The following is an 18,513-nucleotide window of genomic DNA, read 5'->3' as shown; positions in this document are numbered from 1 at the left end:
AATCACGACGCCCCGTCGGTTCGTGAATTTGACTATAATGGCTGGGAAAAGCTCTATCTCCTCTGCTATCAAGAACTCGCCTGCAGCTTCATTATTACCGTTAGAATGTGTTTACGATGGATGTGTTGGCGGATTTCTAGCGGAGAAAAGTCGCATCTTTCTGCGCATCGAGTCGGACTGGTCTGTGCACGGTCAAGTCCGTCGTCAGCCATGTGGTAGTTTGCGAATTCTAGCCAATGGAAGGAAACGCAAGCGAAAAGCGGTCACTTATCATCCAGACGGCATTATCATCGCTCATATCGTTGGAAATGCCCGAGTTGTTCCATTCCAAGATACTGCTTTGTTGTGTCCTTCAGCTATCCGTGGTGACGGTACATCCATGGCAGAGTATTGCTGTACTCTTGAGATTACTAAGAGACTGGATCATGTGGATCGGCATACTTTGACGTGTCATTTACACGTACCAGTAGCATCTGATGTTCCAGCTTTGGGCACATGGCGGTGTTGCGGTGGTACATTGTCGTCATCCTCTTTTTCTCAGAGATTAGAAACAGTTATAGAACTGCAAGGGGTTCAAACTGTACTGGATGAAAAGGTATTTCAATTGCAACCAGTGCAGTGGTACCAACGTCAACAGGAAGCAGAGGAGGCCGAGAGAAGAGCAACAATGTTGGAGTCCAGACTTCCGTCACTATTGTACCCATTGCGACCGGGAAAGTATGAATTTAGAGGGTTTTCGACATATGACACGCCGTCTGTGGTCACTGCACCATGGTTAAGAAATGGACGAAGAGGTCGTTTACGTCCTATCATGGCAACAAAAAAGGATGAGTGTCTCGTTACATTGCGTTTGTTCCCTGATGGTTCACTTCGTGGTACATCTCGTGAATTCGTACAACCACAAGTATGCTCATTGACTGGTCGCTGGCAAGCCAATCGCATTGTGTATGTGCTCGAATACCACGTTCGTGAGGCAGTGGGTCACTTTCGCTACTCTGGAGCTGTTAGAATTAAAGGTGAAACAACAAACACAAGCAATACTGAAGTTGTTACTGCAGGACGCGAGATGGTTTGTGGCAAGTGGTACAATGTGGACGAAGGTCATGCTGCAGGCTTCGAAGGAGGTCATGGGAAGTTTACGCTGGAACTTGTACGAGTGGATTACTCGCCAATAACCGATAAGAGAGAAAAGGTGAATCATGCTTTTGGAAACCGTCATAGGCAGTCAGGACTTCAGAGAAGAATCGAACTGGATCAAAAGCATAAGGTGAAATGTACTAATGCAGAAATCGATGATGACGACGACGTCATTCGTGCTTTCACCACAGGAATGTACGACTTATCAGGTTGTGCCACTGATGCTGAAGGGTACGAGTACGCATTTGATCTCCAATTACAATTACACACGAATGGAGATCTTTCTGGCCTGTGCAAAGAGCGTATTATTCATCAAATTAGTCCCGTATTTGGACGTTGGACTCCGTTAGGTATCACTTATAGTCAGCAGTACGTGGTGAATCATGAAGTGGGCACATACACTTATGCAGGAGATTTAAGCAACGATGGCGCCGTGGTACGTGGCACCTGGACGAATACTGAGGACGATGCGGCGTTAGTGCTTAGCGAGCATGGGACCTTTGCTCTGATTTTAGTGAATACAAAAAGACAGTGGAGTGCGATTAGTCATGTGTATTACCCGCCAAGCTTTCGGCATGGCGTGTTTGTGACTCTCATGGCATCGGCTCGAAGAAATCAATTGCCAGTGGCGCTCTGGACACGTATCTTTGCATTCTGTAACGAAAAGTGGTTTACTTCGCTGCTATGAGAATAATGATCCTGAAGGTGAACATTGCCGTTTACTCAAAGTCGCGTCACCAATCAGTAGACAAGATAACATTTCTTAGACAGTCAGATTACTATGACAAGTGACCGCTTAATCTTGTCACGTAACATCTCAATTTCATGTTAAATCAATTATGCAAGTTGTAGAAAGTGGAGAAAGCCGTGCTACTTATTACACACTCTCTTGTCATATCTATGTGCTGTCTTTCAACTGTGTCGTATTGTAGCTGTTTAGCCCATGAAATTAAATACCACGAGGAAAAGAATGATGTTGCAAAAGAGATAGTCGGCAAATGCGCGCTGCTCCGTACGATCACCAAAGTTATTGTCGGGATTAATCTGCATGCGAAGTGACACTGTCAATAAGACATAACAATAAAAAGTGATTATAATTAGAGGCTTGATCAAAGGGAATATCTTGTCGTTAAGACGCACCTGCGAGCACGAAGACGCCAACGGTGCAAACGAATCCAGCAAGGAAAGAATTAAACGGAAAGTTGCCGACCAGGAGGCAATAGATAAATTGAAGAATGCCCGTAGTTAGCACATAGGCGAGAAAGCCGTCAATAAGTTTCATCTTTTTGGGTGTGGTCTTGTCGTATGTGGCGTATAAGTCGCCAAGGATAGAGCCCACACCCGATTCCGTTGATTTCTTCGCCATTATTATGTCTTTCGAAATTCACTTTGACAAGAGACGACGCTGCACTTGATAGAAGAACGTAAAGGGGTGGCGATACGTGAGACTTGATGACCTGGGTACTCTGAACTATCAGGAGATATGTTAGCCGAAGACGCGTGGAGGTTTCCGCTAAGTACGGAAAGTGTACACTCCAAACTTACCCCCGATCTACTGACCACTTTCTTGTTATATTAAAAAGTCATCACTTACTGTGGATACTAATATTTGTCTGGTTGTTCATTTCGTCTCGGTCTTACTGCATTCGATATTAATGTGAAATCGACATATTCTTCCTCTCGTGGCTATATTTGGTACAATTCTAGAAACTGCTCTTACGATCTAATTATTGTGGTGAGATTGCTACTAAATTTCAGAATCCACATAATACCCAAACTGGACTTATCTGCTTTAATATTATTCGATTACTATCTAAAGTTGTTCAAAGTGGTAATTTTTTTAATTATAGATATAGTATTCTATACTTTAAGTCAACAGCACGTGCATCTCCCTCGTCATTGCAAGATCTGCCAGTCTGTCTTAGTTGCTCACGATGATATCCCGACAGGTAAATATTGTTGGGAGGCAATGCGTTACGATGCTGATATTGCATCGTTTTCGCTTAGCCTCTACTTACTTTCGAATTATGACCTCGTATGTAACATGCAACTACTATTCCTCCTTCATTGGATATACAGATTATCCGCCGCGTCGCTACCTCACGCAATGCAGCCATGTCCACGCTAGTGGTGGCAGAGCTCAACCAATCGCAGATCTCAGGGCCCACATTGGCTACCGTCACAGCCGCCAATAAGATCGGCGGCGACATTACGATGCTGGTATTAGGCAGCCAAGCCGGTCCGGCTGCCGAAGCTGCTGCCAAAGTAGCTGGCGTCAAAAATGTGCTTCACGCCGCTGACCCGAAGTATGATCACTTTGTAGCCGAAGAGGTCGCTGAGCTGTTGATAGCCGCTCAGAAGGCTAGCAACTATTCCCACGTATTGGCCCCTAGTTCCAACGCTAGTAAGAACTATCTGCCTCGCGCCGGAGCCAAGCTCGATACTGCTCCGATTTCCGATATATTAGCTGTCATTGATAAGGACACATTTCTTCGTCCTACGTACGCTGGAAATGCTATCGCCCAGATCAAATCAAAAGAAGCCGTAAAGCTCATTACAGTGCGACCTACGGGGTTTGAAAAGGCTGCCGCTGAAGGTGGTAATGCGTCAGTTAGTCCGGCTCCTGAAGCTCCAACGGTTGGCAAGTCGACTTTTGTTTCAGAAGAAGTAAGCAAGTCAGAGCGTCCTGATTTGTCCTCGGCTCGTGTGGTCGTCTCTGGTGGCCGCGGTCTGAAGAGCGGTGAGAATTTTGAGATGCTATATAAGCTAGCTGATAAGCTCGGCGGTGCAGTCGGTGCCTCGCGTGCTGCAGTAGACGCTGGTTTTGTGCCAAATGAGCTGCAGGTTGGTCAGACAGGCAAAGTTGTGGCTCCTGAGCTGTACGTAGCTGCTGGTATATCTGGTGCGATTCAGCACTTAGCTGGTATGAAAGACAGCAAAACGATTGTGGCGATTAACAAGGACGAAGAGGCTCCTATCTTCCAAGTCGCCGACTATGGACTTGTAGATGATCTGTTTAAAGTTGTGCCGGAACTAACGGAAAAGATTTAAAATCAGCAACAAATGAGCATTAGCTTGTGCTTTGACAATTTACAAAATTATTGATTCTTGCGCTACTTAAGAAGCACTGCTTTCGAGGTAACTAGTTCTGTCCTCGTCAGAAGCTTAACATCTTGATCATTTTACAGTACGAAATAGTCAAGTTGTGACAAAATTGATGGCCATCAAGAACTTTTCGAGCAAAGACCACAAAAAATCAAGCAAAAGATTTGATTTTATTGAGTTTCCGGATGATATCCGAAACATGTAGGCCATAGATGTGCAGAATTATGGGTAGAGAAGAGCTCGGTGACTACTCATCTACGCTGTCTCATCTAAGCTGGCTGTTCAGTGACTATGGGTACCGGCGTTGCGCCAGTCCGCGGGGTGCTTTGTTGTTCGTACGTTTCGGGGTTGCGATCGTCTGGGTTCTGTCTTGGTCCGTCTTCACGTGATCCGATCATTGTCACGCCCAAAAACGCAAGTGTTGACAAAACTGACGCTGCCACTGCCAGATAGATACTTCCGCATCGCACGAAGTGATTGAATCTACCATGACAATGTAGCGTGACCCCCGACAAGAGCAAAAATAGGGATGCAGTGGCAAGACTCACAAAAAGCACCATATCCATCACTCTTTCACAGTAGTGCACAGGTTGTATGCACAAGCGAAGCCACTCAATAAACACTAAGAAGGCGAAGGCGTATACAAAGGCCAAAAAGTTGATAATTCTTGCAAAACTCATAGCACTACTGCTCACGACGACTTGAACAGTTTGACCTCCTGTCGTATTCTGGTACGATACGCCAGCCGTTCGTAATGCAATGTAAGCGATAAGTGAGCAGCAAAACTGCATCAAACGTAGCAAAACACGAGCCCAAAATCGACAAAATCGACCACTTGACACCATTATTCTTGTAATCTTGTTTTGTTAAACTGCCATTCAACTTACAAGTTTTCTATGACTTGAGACCTGCGATGGGATAATTTCCAAGAAAAAGAACACGAACTCAACACTTAAATGATAGAAAGTCTCTTTTCTTTTTTCTTAATAAAGGATTGGAAAAAGTCTCACAGCAACTTGATCTCCCGAACTTCTTCAAACTTGTTGATTACACGCGGTTCGAAGTGTCTTTAGGTGTCGAGATTCCAGTGGGGGTAGATTCAGCATGATAGTCGACAGCATGACCTGCTTCATCCAAGTCACTTCCATTGTGACGACGCGATCCCATGAAGCTTTCACAACAGTCAAGCAAGAAGGTCACAAAATAAGAAAATGATGCGAGGAACGTGAAGACCACTGCCGTCTTCATATGATTGCAGCGCAGCATATAGCCGTAGACAGAGCAATTCGACACATAGTCTGACACGACCAATACAATTCCAGCAACAACCAGCATTGCTGCTAGTAGAAGATCGATGAGTTGCTCAAAGAGATGAGGAGTTGGACGTGGGAAGAATCGAAAAAGCTCCATAAAGAGGAGAAAGAAGAGGCCCACTACCATGCCCGTATACGTCATAAGCGTCGCATACGTTGCTGCTCTGCTGCCCAACATACTCGAGTAGCCATAGTACGATGCTCCCACAAAAGCACGGGATAGAGTAGCAAGTGCTACAAGAGATAGCGCAAAGTCCAAAAAACGAAGGAGAGCTCGACCCCAGCGCATTGAATTACCACGTGCCATTGTTCGATATCTTGAGATTTACAGTCGAAAGTGATTTGGAAATGACAATTCGAATAATGTGAGAATAAGGAGGGAGTTGAATCCGGGACGAGGTATCACTCGCGACATGGTAGCAAATCCAACCGTTGCAAAATGTGAAAGATGAAGAACATTTCTATATTAATTCTATGACTTTATACAAACCCAACGGGAGGAAGTGCAGCTAATTGCGTTGGAGGAGAACAGACACCATTAAACGGAGACACAAGACTTGTGAGCACAACGGGTGATTGCGGGGCACTGATACCAGGATCGTCGAGCTTTACACAACTTAAAGTACTTGTTCGAGACGGTCTTGTCTCTTCCAGAATGGGTGACAAAAACATCGTCTTGGTGGCAGAGGCGTATCTTGCTACTTGGTATGATGAAAAGCTACAATCGCCAGCATACGTAAAGTTGTTGATCTCCACTACAGAAAATGCGGATGGAGGCTGACTGCATACTGTTCGCGATGCTGAAAGCTTTTTCAGGTAGAGTTTTAGCGCGAGCGCAAATATCAGGAAAGCTATGACACATGCGACTACTATCCCGCACGATATCATGTATGTTGTTGACGCCGCAAGTGTAAATGTGTTTCTGGCCCGAAACAGTTGAGTTGATACCGCACGAAACGGTTTTTAAAGAGCTCCCATAGGAAAGGATGCACGACGCACTATCCATCAGGTGGCTTTGTCTGGGTTGTTGAATTCTGGACGGGCGTGGTACATATTGATTTGTTACTTCTTGAAGTGGGGATGGACAGCACACTATGCGATCATCAAATTGCCTGATGCAGTTATTATTGGCGATACTGTGATTATTGGCCAAAATTGCTTCATTGACCAATCCCTTACGATCTCTTATGCAAAAGTCGGGTTTTGAAATTCCAGAATATCAACACATTACTCGGAAGTTACAAGTTCGACGCATTTCGTGCCGTCTTTGTTTGATCAGCTTCTTGTGTAAGGATCACCACCAATTCACAATCCTAATTAAGATCCATTTTTAGTCTTTCCATGTTGCTCAAAATCACGTAACAAAAAGCATTCTGTACAATTGTTCATATACTTCAAAGTATAGCAACATAATGACAAGTTATTGGTAGCACTTGCAATGATGGAAAATTCTAGGGTTTGTGGGATGCATGGGACACCAAAGAGCATATGCAATCATTTATCTTCACACTCAATTGTGCATCACCTAACACATGTGAGTCCACACCATGATCTGCCCGATTAGTCTACCTGATTATGAAAGTTGCTGATCAACACATGTTAGTTAATCGACGCAGATGTGCAAAAATTTCAGCTACGAGAATTGATAGTATTCCAGTCAATGCTGCATCAAGTACAAAGCCTGTATTACCTATCATTATAGACTCACTCGCTTCCCGCACTTCATATCGTTACATTGTCTTTTACCGACGATAGTACTTTATTATATGGTTGAGTCGACGTTTTTACTGTACCAATACATTAGGAAATCAATTAGTTATTTTCATTTTCTAGACCAATTGTCCAGTAAAGGCGTTTTATATTTATAAACCACAATGAGACTACGTGTATCTTGAAACCCACTAGATCGATAAAAGCCAACGAAAGTATCAGCACAAAGATCATAAATGTACACAACGTAACAACCAAACTGACTGCGACGTGGTTTGATTATGCCACATATATGAATATATGAAAGTACACCTGATAAAGACTGGACCTTCTTTGATGACTCCTCTTACTTTGAATCTTGTCAAGTGTACGAGTCAATGCATAGTCACCCCGAGAACAAATCCGTACCCTATTATAGAGTCCGAATATATTACATCGTTGTCCCTCCAAAGCTTTCAGAATTTATTGAGTCTAAATTGAAAATTTGCCATTACACCACTTGTAATGTGAATTTGTACAATCGAACTGTAGCGCAATTGAAAAATTATCAAACTGAAAGGATTCAGTTCAAAAGATTACAATAAAAATACCTCTTCGCTCATATGGCACACTCTGTAAATAAGGACGAGGGAAGTTGGTTTACGGCGAGTGGGAATGTTTAGATGACGCCGCTCGATATTCTGGAAAAACGATGTTTCGACTTTGCCTATTTTGCATGCATTCATATTGTTTGCTCGCGCAGAAGTGTCAGATTAGCTTTGTTGTCAACGTATGGTTGCTTCACCTAAAATTGACACAACTTTCGGACTCAATGTGGGGTTACCTAGCCAGAATGCTCCTTAAACCTTGGCTTTGGCTCGGTCTTGATTCCTGATACATCGTATATAACCTGAAGTAGTCTGGCTCTGCGTGTCATCGTCTGCATATCTACAAGCCGAACCTCGTGTCGATGTAGTCGATCTTCAAAATTTCTACTCACACATTCTCACATTAAACTTCTGGTATCTTCAACTTGACTGCATCTGTTTTAATTTCCTTGATCTCATAAAGTTTTTTTCTGCGGCAATTCTGTCACCAACATATAGACCAACGGAGTTAAAACCTTCTAGGGGTTTCGTGTCGTTGCCCCCCCCGCAGCCCTAAGAGTTTTTCTTACAAAGGCACAATGTATTGTCTTGTTTCAGGTACATGCTGCTTGTTCCAATCCGTATACAGCCCTTTTCGGATAATATACGCATCCTCGAGCATTGTCTACATCCAGCGGAACTTCCATATAATCGCTGTCTGTCAGCACACTGATGGGATGAGCAGAGTCGACATTGGGTGATTCGAATTGGTAGTTACATTTGACACACACTGCAAGTGATATCCGAGATAAATTCTTTTTGGCGACCAAGGAATAAGCCGTTGAGAGATCGGCCCTGTACTTTTGCTCGAAACCCTTCGCGACAATTCGTACCTTGTACCGCACAACATGGCCATTTTGATCACGCATCGTAGCAAAGATCCATCGTGATCCAATTATGTGACAGTTATTACCTCTTGGCTTTAATTTTCATTTTGGTTTTGCTCATGGGGGCAAAGATCAGCTTCAATAGATTCACGCCACTTCACTGCATCGTCGCTTGTCATTGCTTGAGTATATGTAGTCGGCAAGTCCGTACCATCTTCTCCTTCCGCCATGTACGCAAAATCTGCATCGACATTGAATTCGTACATCCTAGTTTGTTCTGCAGACGGTGCACCTTTATGTTGCTTCATCATCATCTGAGTCAATTCTTAGTATCAGCATCGACTCATGTCTTCCTCTTGTTTGCTCTATTTCAGACCGAAACACTAAGATCTTTTAAACGCGGGTGTAGCGATAAGCGATAGTCTGCTAGTTTTTGATAGAACGCTTGAAAACGTGGTTGATGTATAATGACACTTAGTGAATGATTCACATCGTCCACATCGATGTCTCCGACTGATCGTTGACATTTCTCACAAATTTATCCCGAACTGGCTGTCAATCCACTTTAAGTTGGTTGGACATAGCCACCATCTGTGTCCTTTCTCACTTTGAAAGTTGCTTCTGGGCCGGGCTTGATCAACCGAATACCTTTGGTTGAACGATGCGACATGAATAAAGCAATCATGCAAATGTCATCCTGGACTACTCCTCGAAACTTGTGGAGTCGTGCCAACAGTCGCGCATGTGCGCTTTAACGATTCTTGAACTGGATGCAACAACCTTATTTTTGTTTCAGATGAAATCCGACGAGCGCAAAATTTCTACATTGATACCATGTTCTGCAAGCTTGCCAACAGACAACAATTCTTCTGGCAAGTCCTGAGGTAAATATAGCTTCAGTAATGCAAACTCCCTTTCCACCCAATCATACTAGTCAATTTTACGGTGCAAATCCTTTGGATGAGTAACGGTTTGACATCTGCAATCGTGGCTTCGATTTATGCCTCATAGTCCTTGTTTTCAAACAAGTCGTTACTATGCGGGCCATGTGGGGGCGCCACTGTGAATAAGATATCCCGCTAGTTGGCCTACATCCACTGCAGATACCGCGTCATCGTTTTCTGTTCGGACTCTACTGCTTCATATGACTAACCTGGTCGCTATCAAAACACTCATTTTTAATTCCGTCCTACACACGGCACCATTTTGAGCATTAACTTGTTCACTGATAAATCTTTCAGAATTTCTATTTACGCGAAGCGCTTGCTCTGAAGTCTTCTTTTTTGCAGCTTCTCTGATCCATTGGGCAGCTTCTTCTTGACTTTGTCCAATGTACTATCCTTCGCATTATCCACAATTGATGAGATTAAATCAAATTAACGACGTCAGACCTATGAGAAGTACCACCAACTGGTGCGACTCGCCAACTGACTTATTATTTACTATCTGAAGACCTACAACTAATTTGTCAAAAGAGTCGAGATGTCTCCGCCACGCGAGCAGCACTTTCCAACTTGGAATCGTGAAGTCTTCGTGTTATCGTCAGGCGAATGTGCAATGTCAAGCGATTGCAGAACTCACGTAGCGTTACCAGGCCAACACAGCACCGAAAGTTAATCTAATATTGAATTTTAACGCCTTGCGTAATCATATGTAATACCACTGCGTCTTTCTAAGCCATGTCTCTGTGGTATCGTTCTCACTCTTGTCAACCACGATATGCCCCGGAAAACCCTTCCTGACTAAGTGGTCCTCATATTGGACACCCAGTGGTAGAAGTTACCGCTTCATAGGAATACTTTGGTGCGAGTGTTATATCGTCGGCACTGATGCTATTGTAACGGAAGGCTCGGTCGAGGCCGTCAAACGACTACTTGATGGTAAACCTGATGTAAAAAAGTTGACTTATTATGTTTCTATGCCCTCCTTCTTCTAACATTACCAGATTTAGACTACATGTCTTTGTCGTAATAATATGCAACTTGGTCAGCTGGCCATATGAAAGGACGGTGGGATGCAGGTACTAGTTAAGTACTCCATACTGGCCCTTCAAAAACTGTGAAATCAAAATTTGTCCGTTGAGGGACTTGAAAAAGTGGAGCCATAACATCTCGTCCGCTAGGCTAATCTGAGCTCGCTTTCAATACGAGGAATGTAGGACATATGCATGCAAAGTAGACATAGCCGTAATATCGTTCTTCACCAGTATTGAGCAGTCTCGTCTTAGCTGATAGATAGTGAATGATCAAAGGTGGTTTCGGTACAGTAATGTTTTGCCTTAAGTCATTGGTGCACGCTAAAGTAAGTACTACAGGTACCATTCTCGTACACACCTGATACATACAGCACAATACGATATGTATTGCCTTCTGACTTTAACCAGCGCAACAAGCTGTTTGCTATCACAATTCTGACTGCAAAATATCATCTGAAAAAAAGATCACGCATTACTTCAATACAAGCATCACTGATATCTTGTGTGGATCTGACATACATGTGAACGATTGTCTATCGCATTGAATCTTGCTGTAAATTTAATGAAATGGTCTAATCCCTGAAAGATGATTGATGTTTTGTCATGAGCCGAAAGAACAAGCATACTAGAGGAATGACAAACATTCCGCCACTTTATAAGCCCTGACCTCTTCTGCGCGCAAAGAAGCGCGCCCTCGACAGATCAATATACTTTATCAATTCTATTATCCCCGACTTCCTTGGCAAATTTTGCGCCGAGACGATATTCAGCTGTTAACGGTCCAGTTTTCGAAAATAGTGCGCGATTGTACTACGGCTTCACTCATCACAGCTGCTCTTTATCACCTGATTGGTAGGTAAGCTGTGTGCAGCTTTTCGAGCTATACATGTGCTTACATGATCACTGCCACCTCACTTCTAATTGACATGTACAAATCGGAATTAATGTGTACCCAATTTGATCATATTACAGGTTATCTCTGACACAACTCATGCGATCTCATCACTTGAGTCAACAATTATTCCAGCATACGCGTGCATGTATATCCATAGGTAAATCCTGAGACAGCGTAGATCTAGTCAAGCGGGTATTGGCCTTGAATTGATCTTTATATAGTAAACAGAAGTTTAAGAATCTATGCTGTCCAACAAATTTGATCTGATGTTTGCGCTCGTGACGCTTCTGCCCTCCGAGCTAAATGCATAGACAATATCATGGCTTGCTTTTAGCTAACCCATCTTCATGCTCGCCATAAAATGAAATTTTGATCTTGCAGAGGTAAATTCATGAAAACTCGAAAGCCAGCTACGAGAAAGGTGCGTGACGTCCAATGTCTATGACTCACAATAGATTCCTGTATCAGTCCACCAAGCCGAGCACCATCATATCGTATCCTCAATTTACTAGTAGAGACAAGGTACCACTTTGTAACATTTCTCGAACTTTAGACAATTTTTATCGCCGTAACAAATGTACCCTTCGTACGACGCACGTAAGAGAACTCGACCTATCTCACCTCTCAAACCAGTAAGACGCTGACTCGCTGGACGCAATCTTTGGTGCGACCAATAACGAGCCATCAGGGATTATAACGAGTCACGCTGCACACTATTTACATCCTTAGCTTATTCTAATTGCTGACCTCGGGCCCGTACATTGGGCCGCAGAAACGCGATAAAAGAGCTCGCATACCGACACGTTATGTAGCAAAAAGCTCGAAGTGGGTATGATGGTGGTAATACCTGCCTGCCCTGTATATGTGGACTCCAATGATGTTTAGCCCTTTTCAGACTTTATATACCCGCAAACATTACCTCTTCAATACCTACTAAGTGAGAATGTTAAAGAAAAATACAAGGTGCGTTAAGTTACGTTATTTAGACAATTGCGTTTAGAGAGTGACCCATAGGGCCAATTGCACATCATAGATGAGTGGGAACTGGAAGGCTAACTTCAGTGGCCTGCTTTCGTAGATCCTTAAATGTCTCGCAAAGGGCAGTTGGGAGAGGCCCAGCCAAAACGCGCACTATTCAGGGCGACGTGATATGGCAGTCAAAATGGAATCATCTCAGAGGGTGTGGCCGTGCCGATACTGCCCTTCCAAGGACGGCACTTAATTTAAGCGGGTCCAGATAGATTTTAAGTGCAATAATTTGCTGAGCTAGATCAGTCTTGGCCAGTCTTAACATAAGCCAGTATTGGGACTGTTCCGGACACTGTTGCCCTTTTACAGTCTGAAAGACGTAGTCAGACCGGTTGGAATTTAAAGTGGAGACTTTAACAACAATTTACCATCGTCGGTAGATGGGTAGGTACGACTGCTTAGCTCCCGAAGTACGGCGTACCCAAAAGTCTTAGTGCGGAAGTGGTGAAATTTTTCGTCCGTGTTTGTATCGAGCAAGAATATGGTGAAGACTAGGTTGAGTTTGAACCATCGACAACAAAATGTCTGAATCACAAGTTTGGGTAAAAGCGCCCAGAAATTCTTCAATGACTTTGCAGAGCTCTTTAAGGGAACATTGCCCAACATTGCCTCGGTAGACGGCCCCTTAAAAAACAGCCTCACTTACTTTAATATGTGCCACAAATGAAGCCACAGACTGCGGCGGCTTAATCTACTTGTTCCATAGTTTAACATTTTGGTCTGGCGGAATGCGTCCATCCAAACCTCCAATTAACCACCCATAAGAAGTGATTGAGGAAACTGGAGGATTTCTTTTATGGGTAGGAGGAAGGCGTTGTAGATCTAGCGCTAAATTGGCGGCGGCACTAAACACCATTCGACTTGCCTTCATAATCCGAGCTGGCAAAAAAAATCGGTGACTTGAATGTAGCTGACCGGAAATTTGAATATACTCCCATGAAGCCGAACCGATTTGAATCAGGCCACATTTGCGGCCTCAATATCGTGGTACGTCGATCGGTGTCCGGGTCAGAATGGTCCCCTCTATGTGGCTCACTGTCCGACCCAGAGTTGTCGGCCATGGCAGAACGACCACTGGTGTCGCTTTGGTCGTCAAAAGCAGGGAGGATACTGGCTGTATCGTCCGCGTTTAAGCCTGATAAGGCTGACTTGGACTGCCGGGTCGGCTTACCGTTGTCACGTAATTCCTTGACAAAGGGAGGTATGACACTATTAATGGCTCGATATCGGTGATAAGCCACCGAGTAGCCTTGCCCAGTAAACTGGTTCTCGCGAAGCGGGGTACGCTTGTCAAGCACAACCGAAGTCGGGGGCGTTTTTCTGGTAGAAGTAAACTGGACGACTGCGGGAACAAAGCCCTCCTACCACGTGTGATGTACACCGGTGGTGAGCCTTTTTGGGCAAACTAGTCGTAAATAACTTCATCAGAAAGTTCATCGGAAAGTCGTAGAAGATCCACAAAGTACCAGTGGGAGTATCTTTAGTACGTCTGGACTTTGAATGTGCGCTCACAAATGGTCCCTAATTCACCCCACACACCTTGTTTGGTTAATTATGGCAGAATTTTGCACCTTCAATACAATTATCAGTTTATGTTGCTTATCTTGTGTTTATGTGGCACTGTCAACTCTACATCACATTAACGAAAGCACTTCATCTCTCTTACGTGCATAATTTAGACTCTTAATTAATTCAGTGATTTTGAGAGTCACGCTAGCTGCTTCGAGTCAGAGATTAAGTAATGTAGCTATTGCTGGGTTTGTGGCGCCATTATTGTTGTTGAGCTTTGATGACGCAAAAATGAGCTTTTAGGATATTTAAAATCTACAAGTGTTTCTGGAAGTATATAGTTATGGAGGTTTTCGTACAGGAGTTTTGATCATGGCAGTGATTACACTATCTTTTAGATAATTTTTGGTGATATAGACGCTTGGTAGCATCTCCGACCAAGAGAAGCTGGAACTAAAGGATCCCAGTCTGACAAAGCGTTGAACGTGGACAGACAAACGGAACGTTAACAGCAACAATGAAATCGTTTTTCCATCTGCTTTTTCTCAGGCACGATCGAGCATCATGATCCACAATCAAGACCAAACGTCGTCTCCATGGAGTAAGGTGGCCTGAAGTTGCTCTCATGAATGCGCTATTAGTTTTTGTGAACTTGCTAGATGCTGATTTGCTAATGAGCACGTTAGACGGCAACTGCCGAGTGGATGAGTGTTCAACATAAAGACACTCAAACAATCACAATCTTCAAACTTGCCTTCTAGATCTGCTTTTACAAAGACGGCGTTTCAAAAGCACGTTGAACGATGTGCTCTGGGACTTATTTCCACGAAGATAACATGTCAAGAAATATTCAAATCGCTAATAAAATGAAAAAAGTAATAAAATTAACTGTCATGTATTAAGGCATTGCTTCATTCGTCATCGAGCCTCCCATGAAAATTGCTTTCCTTTAGACCTTGGAAGCGGGTACATCGTTGTAGTTGCCAATGGGAGAGAGGGCACCAGACGTTGGCGTCAGGTTCTGATGGTACGGCACAGGCTCCTCAACCTGCACGTTGGAGTGTCCATGAGATGGCTGTTGAGCGGACAGAAAGACCGATAGACACAACGACACAAAAAAGAAGAACATAGCAATGAAGTCAAACGCCGTAGCCGCACGCAAGTTGTTGCAGCGCCATCCGAAACCACAATCACTCGTAAAGTCGGAAGCGGCAAGGCAAATGCCGGCAATGAGCAGCATCACAACTAGCGCACCGTCAACAGCTTGCTCCATACGAAGAGCGGGACGATTGGCCACACGCAGCAACTCCACGGCCACAATGTACCACAACGTATACAGCATCCCCGTGTATCCCATAAGCAGCACAAATGTGCTTGAGTGCGTCGCGCCGCCACCGTAGAAGCCAGCGGCCGCGAGAGACATAGCCAAAAGGCTACAGATAAACTGCAGGCCACGAAGCGCAAGACTAACATAAAAGAAGTTCGATGAGCTCACGGCGCCGACTGACATTGTTGCTAACTATTCCTGGTCCTGAATTTGGCTTGTGGTGATGTGCGCGCAGATTGAAGAATGACCGTTCCCTTTCCTTAGGTGATCTGAAGATGGTTTTTTGGTATACAAGTAATAAGTATAGACGAGGTTTTCAGGCACGGATGTCGGAAGAAGGTACCAAACGAATGTGACTTATTTCGTGTATATGTCTTGCCCAGCTGGCAGTTACCTGGTGTTGATGATGGATTTTTTTTCTGGCCAACACTGACTGGTCACTGGTTCAAATGGAGGGCGCTGTGGTCCGACTTAGCAATTGTATGTGTTGGCTTCCTGTCATTTCCCAGTTATAGTCCAGTTTTCGAGATTGCACGATCGCAGACATTATAGGACAATTATCCTTTACTAAAAGAGAATAGAGTAAAAGTAGAAAGTGGTTGTGCATGTTGGTACAAACGAATACGGGACAGGCGAGTCATGCACTGTACGTTATCTATGGTATTGCAGACTGTACCTATGTAGAGAGCTACTAAAGAGTCAAGCACATGTTGTATATCTATCTGACCACGAAGTTCTGAACATCCACGATGACTGAACCGATAGTACCTGCTGATAAATACATTAATGAGAAGCTGCAGCTACAAATTGAGCCGGGAAGAGCAAAATACGCCCGGCATTATTTTTTCACATATATTAGTAGAAAAGTGGCCATATCACATCTCATTCATTCCCTCGTGTGACACGTATGGAGGAGAAAAATATCACCCATTTCAACAGTCATTAAACCTCAAATTGTAGATGGGACATAAGGTATTAAAATGATTTTTATTTGATCATGACATTTTAAGACATGTGAGCACATTTGACGGCACATTTGATCATAGAGAAGACGAAACGTGTGCTTTGAGTGCTCGCGTCCATATAAGCAAATAAGATAAAATTACAAAGGACAATATGGGCAGAGAACTGCCCTACCGCTGCAATTCAGTATCATTGCTTGATTGATTAAAGGCCGGAGAAGAGAAAGTAATTACAGTAGACGATATATGTAAGAAGATGATCTAGGTCCGCGGAGGTATGAGCCTCCTCGTTCCACTCTCATCATCCTCTAGACAGTGAAAAGCCCGAACTCAGAACGAGCCCGGACATCACCAAGCATTCCTATTCCACGCTTGTAACAGGGCTTTCGCTATGGGAGAGAGCAGGTAAACTCCTGACATAAGAGCGTGGCAGCCGGTTAATCGGAAACAACAATCGAACAAATCGGTTTCGAGGTAATTTCCAAACTGGTCCCCTTCGGTAGCAACACCGATAAATGACTGGTGCACAAAAGTAGTAATATTAACTTATATTTACTCTATTCAGATAACCTTCTATAATCAATAGATTGTCTGCTGAAGATTATTCCACCTGAATAAAAGGTCGTCATCATGATGCTGCAGTTCTTGCATCGCCTAAGGGCCAGATCTGCAGTTTGTCGAGCTTTTGCGCTAGAAGTAAATCCTCAAAGGCGAAAAAAACTGCAATATGGTGTAGGTGTACGCTTTAAAAGCTTTATGTCAAACGTTGGCAAGCCGCTAGGACTCAAAGACAGTATCCAAACAGCTTCCGGACTAACTCCCACCACGCAAATGTTGGTGATGTATGTGGCTGTGGCGATCTCTGCCATGGGTATTATCGGACGCTATAAAAGCCGTGATGCCGAAACAGATGAGGTATGTACGGTTGATAGCTCTCTGAGAGAAATTGCCATACTAAAAATCTCGTGTCATTGCAGAGTGTACGCATTTTCAACATGGCTAAACGTGCCGTGGTTAAAGACCATCGCGTATTTGAGACTGTGGGATATCCAAAGCATTTTGAACGCATCGGAGAATACGATGCCGATGGCTCGCCAACGGAGTTTAAGAGTGGAGAAGGCAGCTTTGAGGTCACAGGTGACAAGTACGTGATATAGTGGTATGTTTGACGTGCATATGATTGACCGAGACGTTGTCAATTTCAGGGGAAGTGTTGTAGTGCACTATCGTAAGGATCATAATATAGACGAAGTTGGCGACAACGTCACGTTCGACAGGTTGAGCGTAAATTGCGAGGACGGGACGGAGTTTTCGGCTCTGGAATCGTTTATGCAGAAGCAGGATGTTGTAACACATCAGAATTCTGAGGCACTGGGCAACAAGCTGTTCTTTCCTGTCATTGGAGGCGTGTTGATCGGAGGTCTCTCATCTTTCTTTGTAATCCGGATCTTGCGCAACCGACCATTCTACGTCCACAAACTGGTGTTAGATCATATTAATAATCATAATATGGCGCGGCAGCTCCTCGGTCATCCTATCAGATGCGATAAATCCAAATACGTTGGCGAACTTACGACTGAGGCAGCTAACTACACAATCACGTGTACTGGACCTAAAGGTAACGGCACCATCATTGTCAAAGCCTTTAAAAAGGACAAGACTGACGAATTCTCTAGCGTCAAAAAAGACAATTTTTTTATGACTCCCGGTACGTCTTGGAAATTTTCGACGCTTGTCTTGTCGGTCAGTCGCAGTGAAAAACGCAAAGCAAAAGTTGCTAAGACCATAAATCTTTTAAAACAAGAAGACATGTCGTCAATGCATTCAAAGCAAGCCTAAAATGCAATTTAAGTGATTTTGCAATAGATATATTGAGGTAACAACATTTTTCTTTGCTTGCAATCCAGAATGTGACAAGATAGATGTCATCTAATTTGATTGGAAACAGAATGATGCATTAGGACGCTGATACATCTCAAATTTGGAATTTTTTAACCATCTCTGAATCACGATCGCGATATCCACCAGTTGTCCAACCGAAAACTTCGGCCATGTCTCCTCATTCAATTACACTTGTCGGTATAGTACTCCGAGGTTT

At 43.8% G+C, this 18,513-nt stretch overlaps 6 protein-coding genes across 6 annotated transcripts; 3 read left to right on the top strand and 3 right to left on the bottom strand.

Annotated features, from left to right (window-relative positions):
• Positions 1-37: 37 nt before the first annotated feature.
• PHALS_07409 (uncharacterized protein) lies at positions 38-1,825 on the top strand (the record flags this gene model as incomplete). Its single annotated transcript, XM_024720870.1, has 1 exon — positions 38-1,825. The coding sequence occupies one exon, from the start codon at positions 38-40 to the stop codon at positions 1,823-1,825; it is 1,788 nt and encodes a 595-aa protein (XP_024586026.1).
• A 149-nt stretch (positions 1,826-1,974) lies between these two features.
• PHALS_07408 (dad family protein) lies at positions 1,975-2,503 on the bottom strand (the record flags this gene model as incomplete). The annotated part of the gene is made up of 3 exons (XM_024720869.1): positions 1,975-2,007; positions 2,095-2,198; positions 2,278-2,503. 3 exons carry the CDS (start codon positions 2,501-2,503, stop codon positions 1,975-1,977), a joined length of 363 nt encoding a protein of 120 aa, XP_024586025.1.
• A 568-nt stretch (positions 2,504-3,071) lies between these two features.
• PHALS_07407 (electron transfer flavoprotein subunit beta) lies at positions 3,072-4,188 on the top strand (the record flags this gene model as incomplete). Its single annotated transcript, XM_024720868.1, has 3 exons — positions 3,072-3,086; positions 3,217-4,016; positions 4,074-4,188. 3 exons carry the CDS (start codon positions 3,072-3,074, stop codon positions 4,186-4,188), a joined length of 930 nt encoding a protein of 309 aa, XP_024586024.1.
• Positions 4,189-4,511: 323 nt separating this feature from the next.
• PHALS_07406 (conserved hypothetical protein) lies at positions 4,512-5,862 on the bottom strand (the record flags this gene model as incomplete). Its single annotated transcript, XM_024720866.1, has 3 exons — positions 4,512-5,027; positions 5,130-5,217; positions 5,294-5,862. 3 exons carry the CDS (start codon positions 5,860-5,862, stop codon positions 4,512-4,514), a joined length of 1,173 nt encoding a protein of 390 aa, XP_024586023.1.
• A 7,600-nt stretch (positions 5,863-13,462) lies between these two features.
• PHALS_07405 (conserved hypothetical protein) lies at positions 13,463-15,636 on the bottom strand (the record flags this gene model as incomplete). The annotated part of the gene is made up of 2 exons (XM_024720865.1): positions 13,463-13,978; positions 15,082-15,636. The coding sequence occupies 2 exons, from the start codon at positions 15,634-15,636 to the stop codon at positions 13,463-13,465; spliced, it is 1,071 nt and encodes a 356-aa protein (XP_024586022.1).
• Positions 15,637-17,045: 1,409 nt separating this feature from the next.
• PHALS_07404 (Cytochrome oxidase assembly protein 1) lies at positions 17,046-18,384 on the top strand (the record flags this gene model as incomplete). Its single annotated transcript, XM_024720864.1, has 5 exons — positions 17,046-17,330; positions 17,393-17,559; positions 17,621-18,229; positions 18,282-18,291; positions 18,364-18,384. 5 exons carry the CDS (start codon positions 17,046-17,048, stop codon positions 18,382-18,384), a joined length of 1,092 nt encoding a protein of 363 aa, XP_024586021.1.
• Positions 18,385-18,513: the final 129 nt, after the last annotated feature.

Source organism: Plasmopara halstedii (assembly GCF_900000015.1).
Source record: "Plasmopara halstedii genome assembly, contig: Scaffold_3109, whole genome shotgun sequence".
Taxonomy (NCBI): domain Eukaryota; phylum Oomycota; class Peronosporomycetes; order Peronosporales; family Peronosporaceae; genus Plasmopara; species Plasmopara halstedii.
This window is presented reverse-complemented; position numbering and strand designations above follow the sequence as displayed.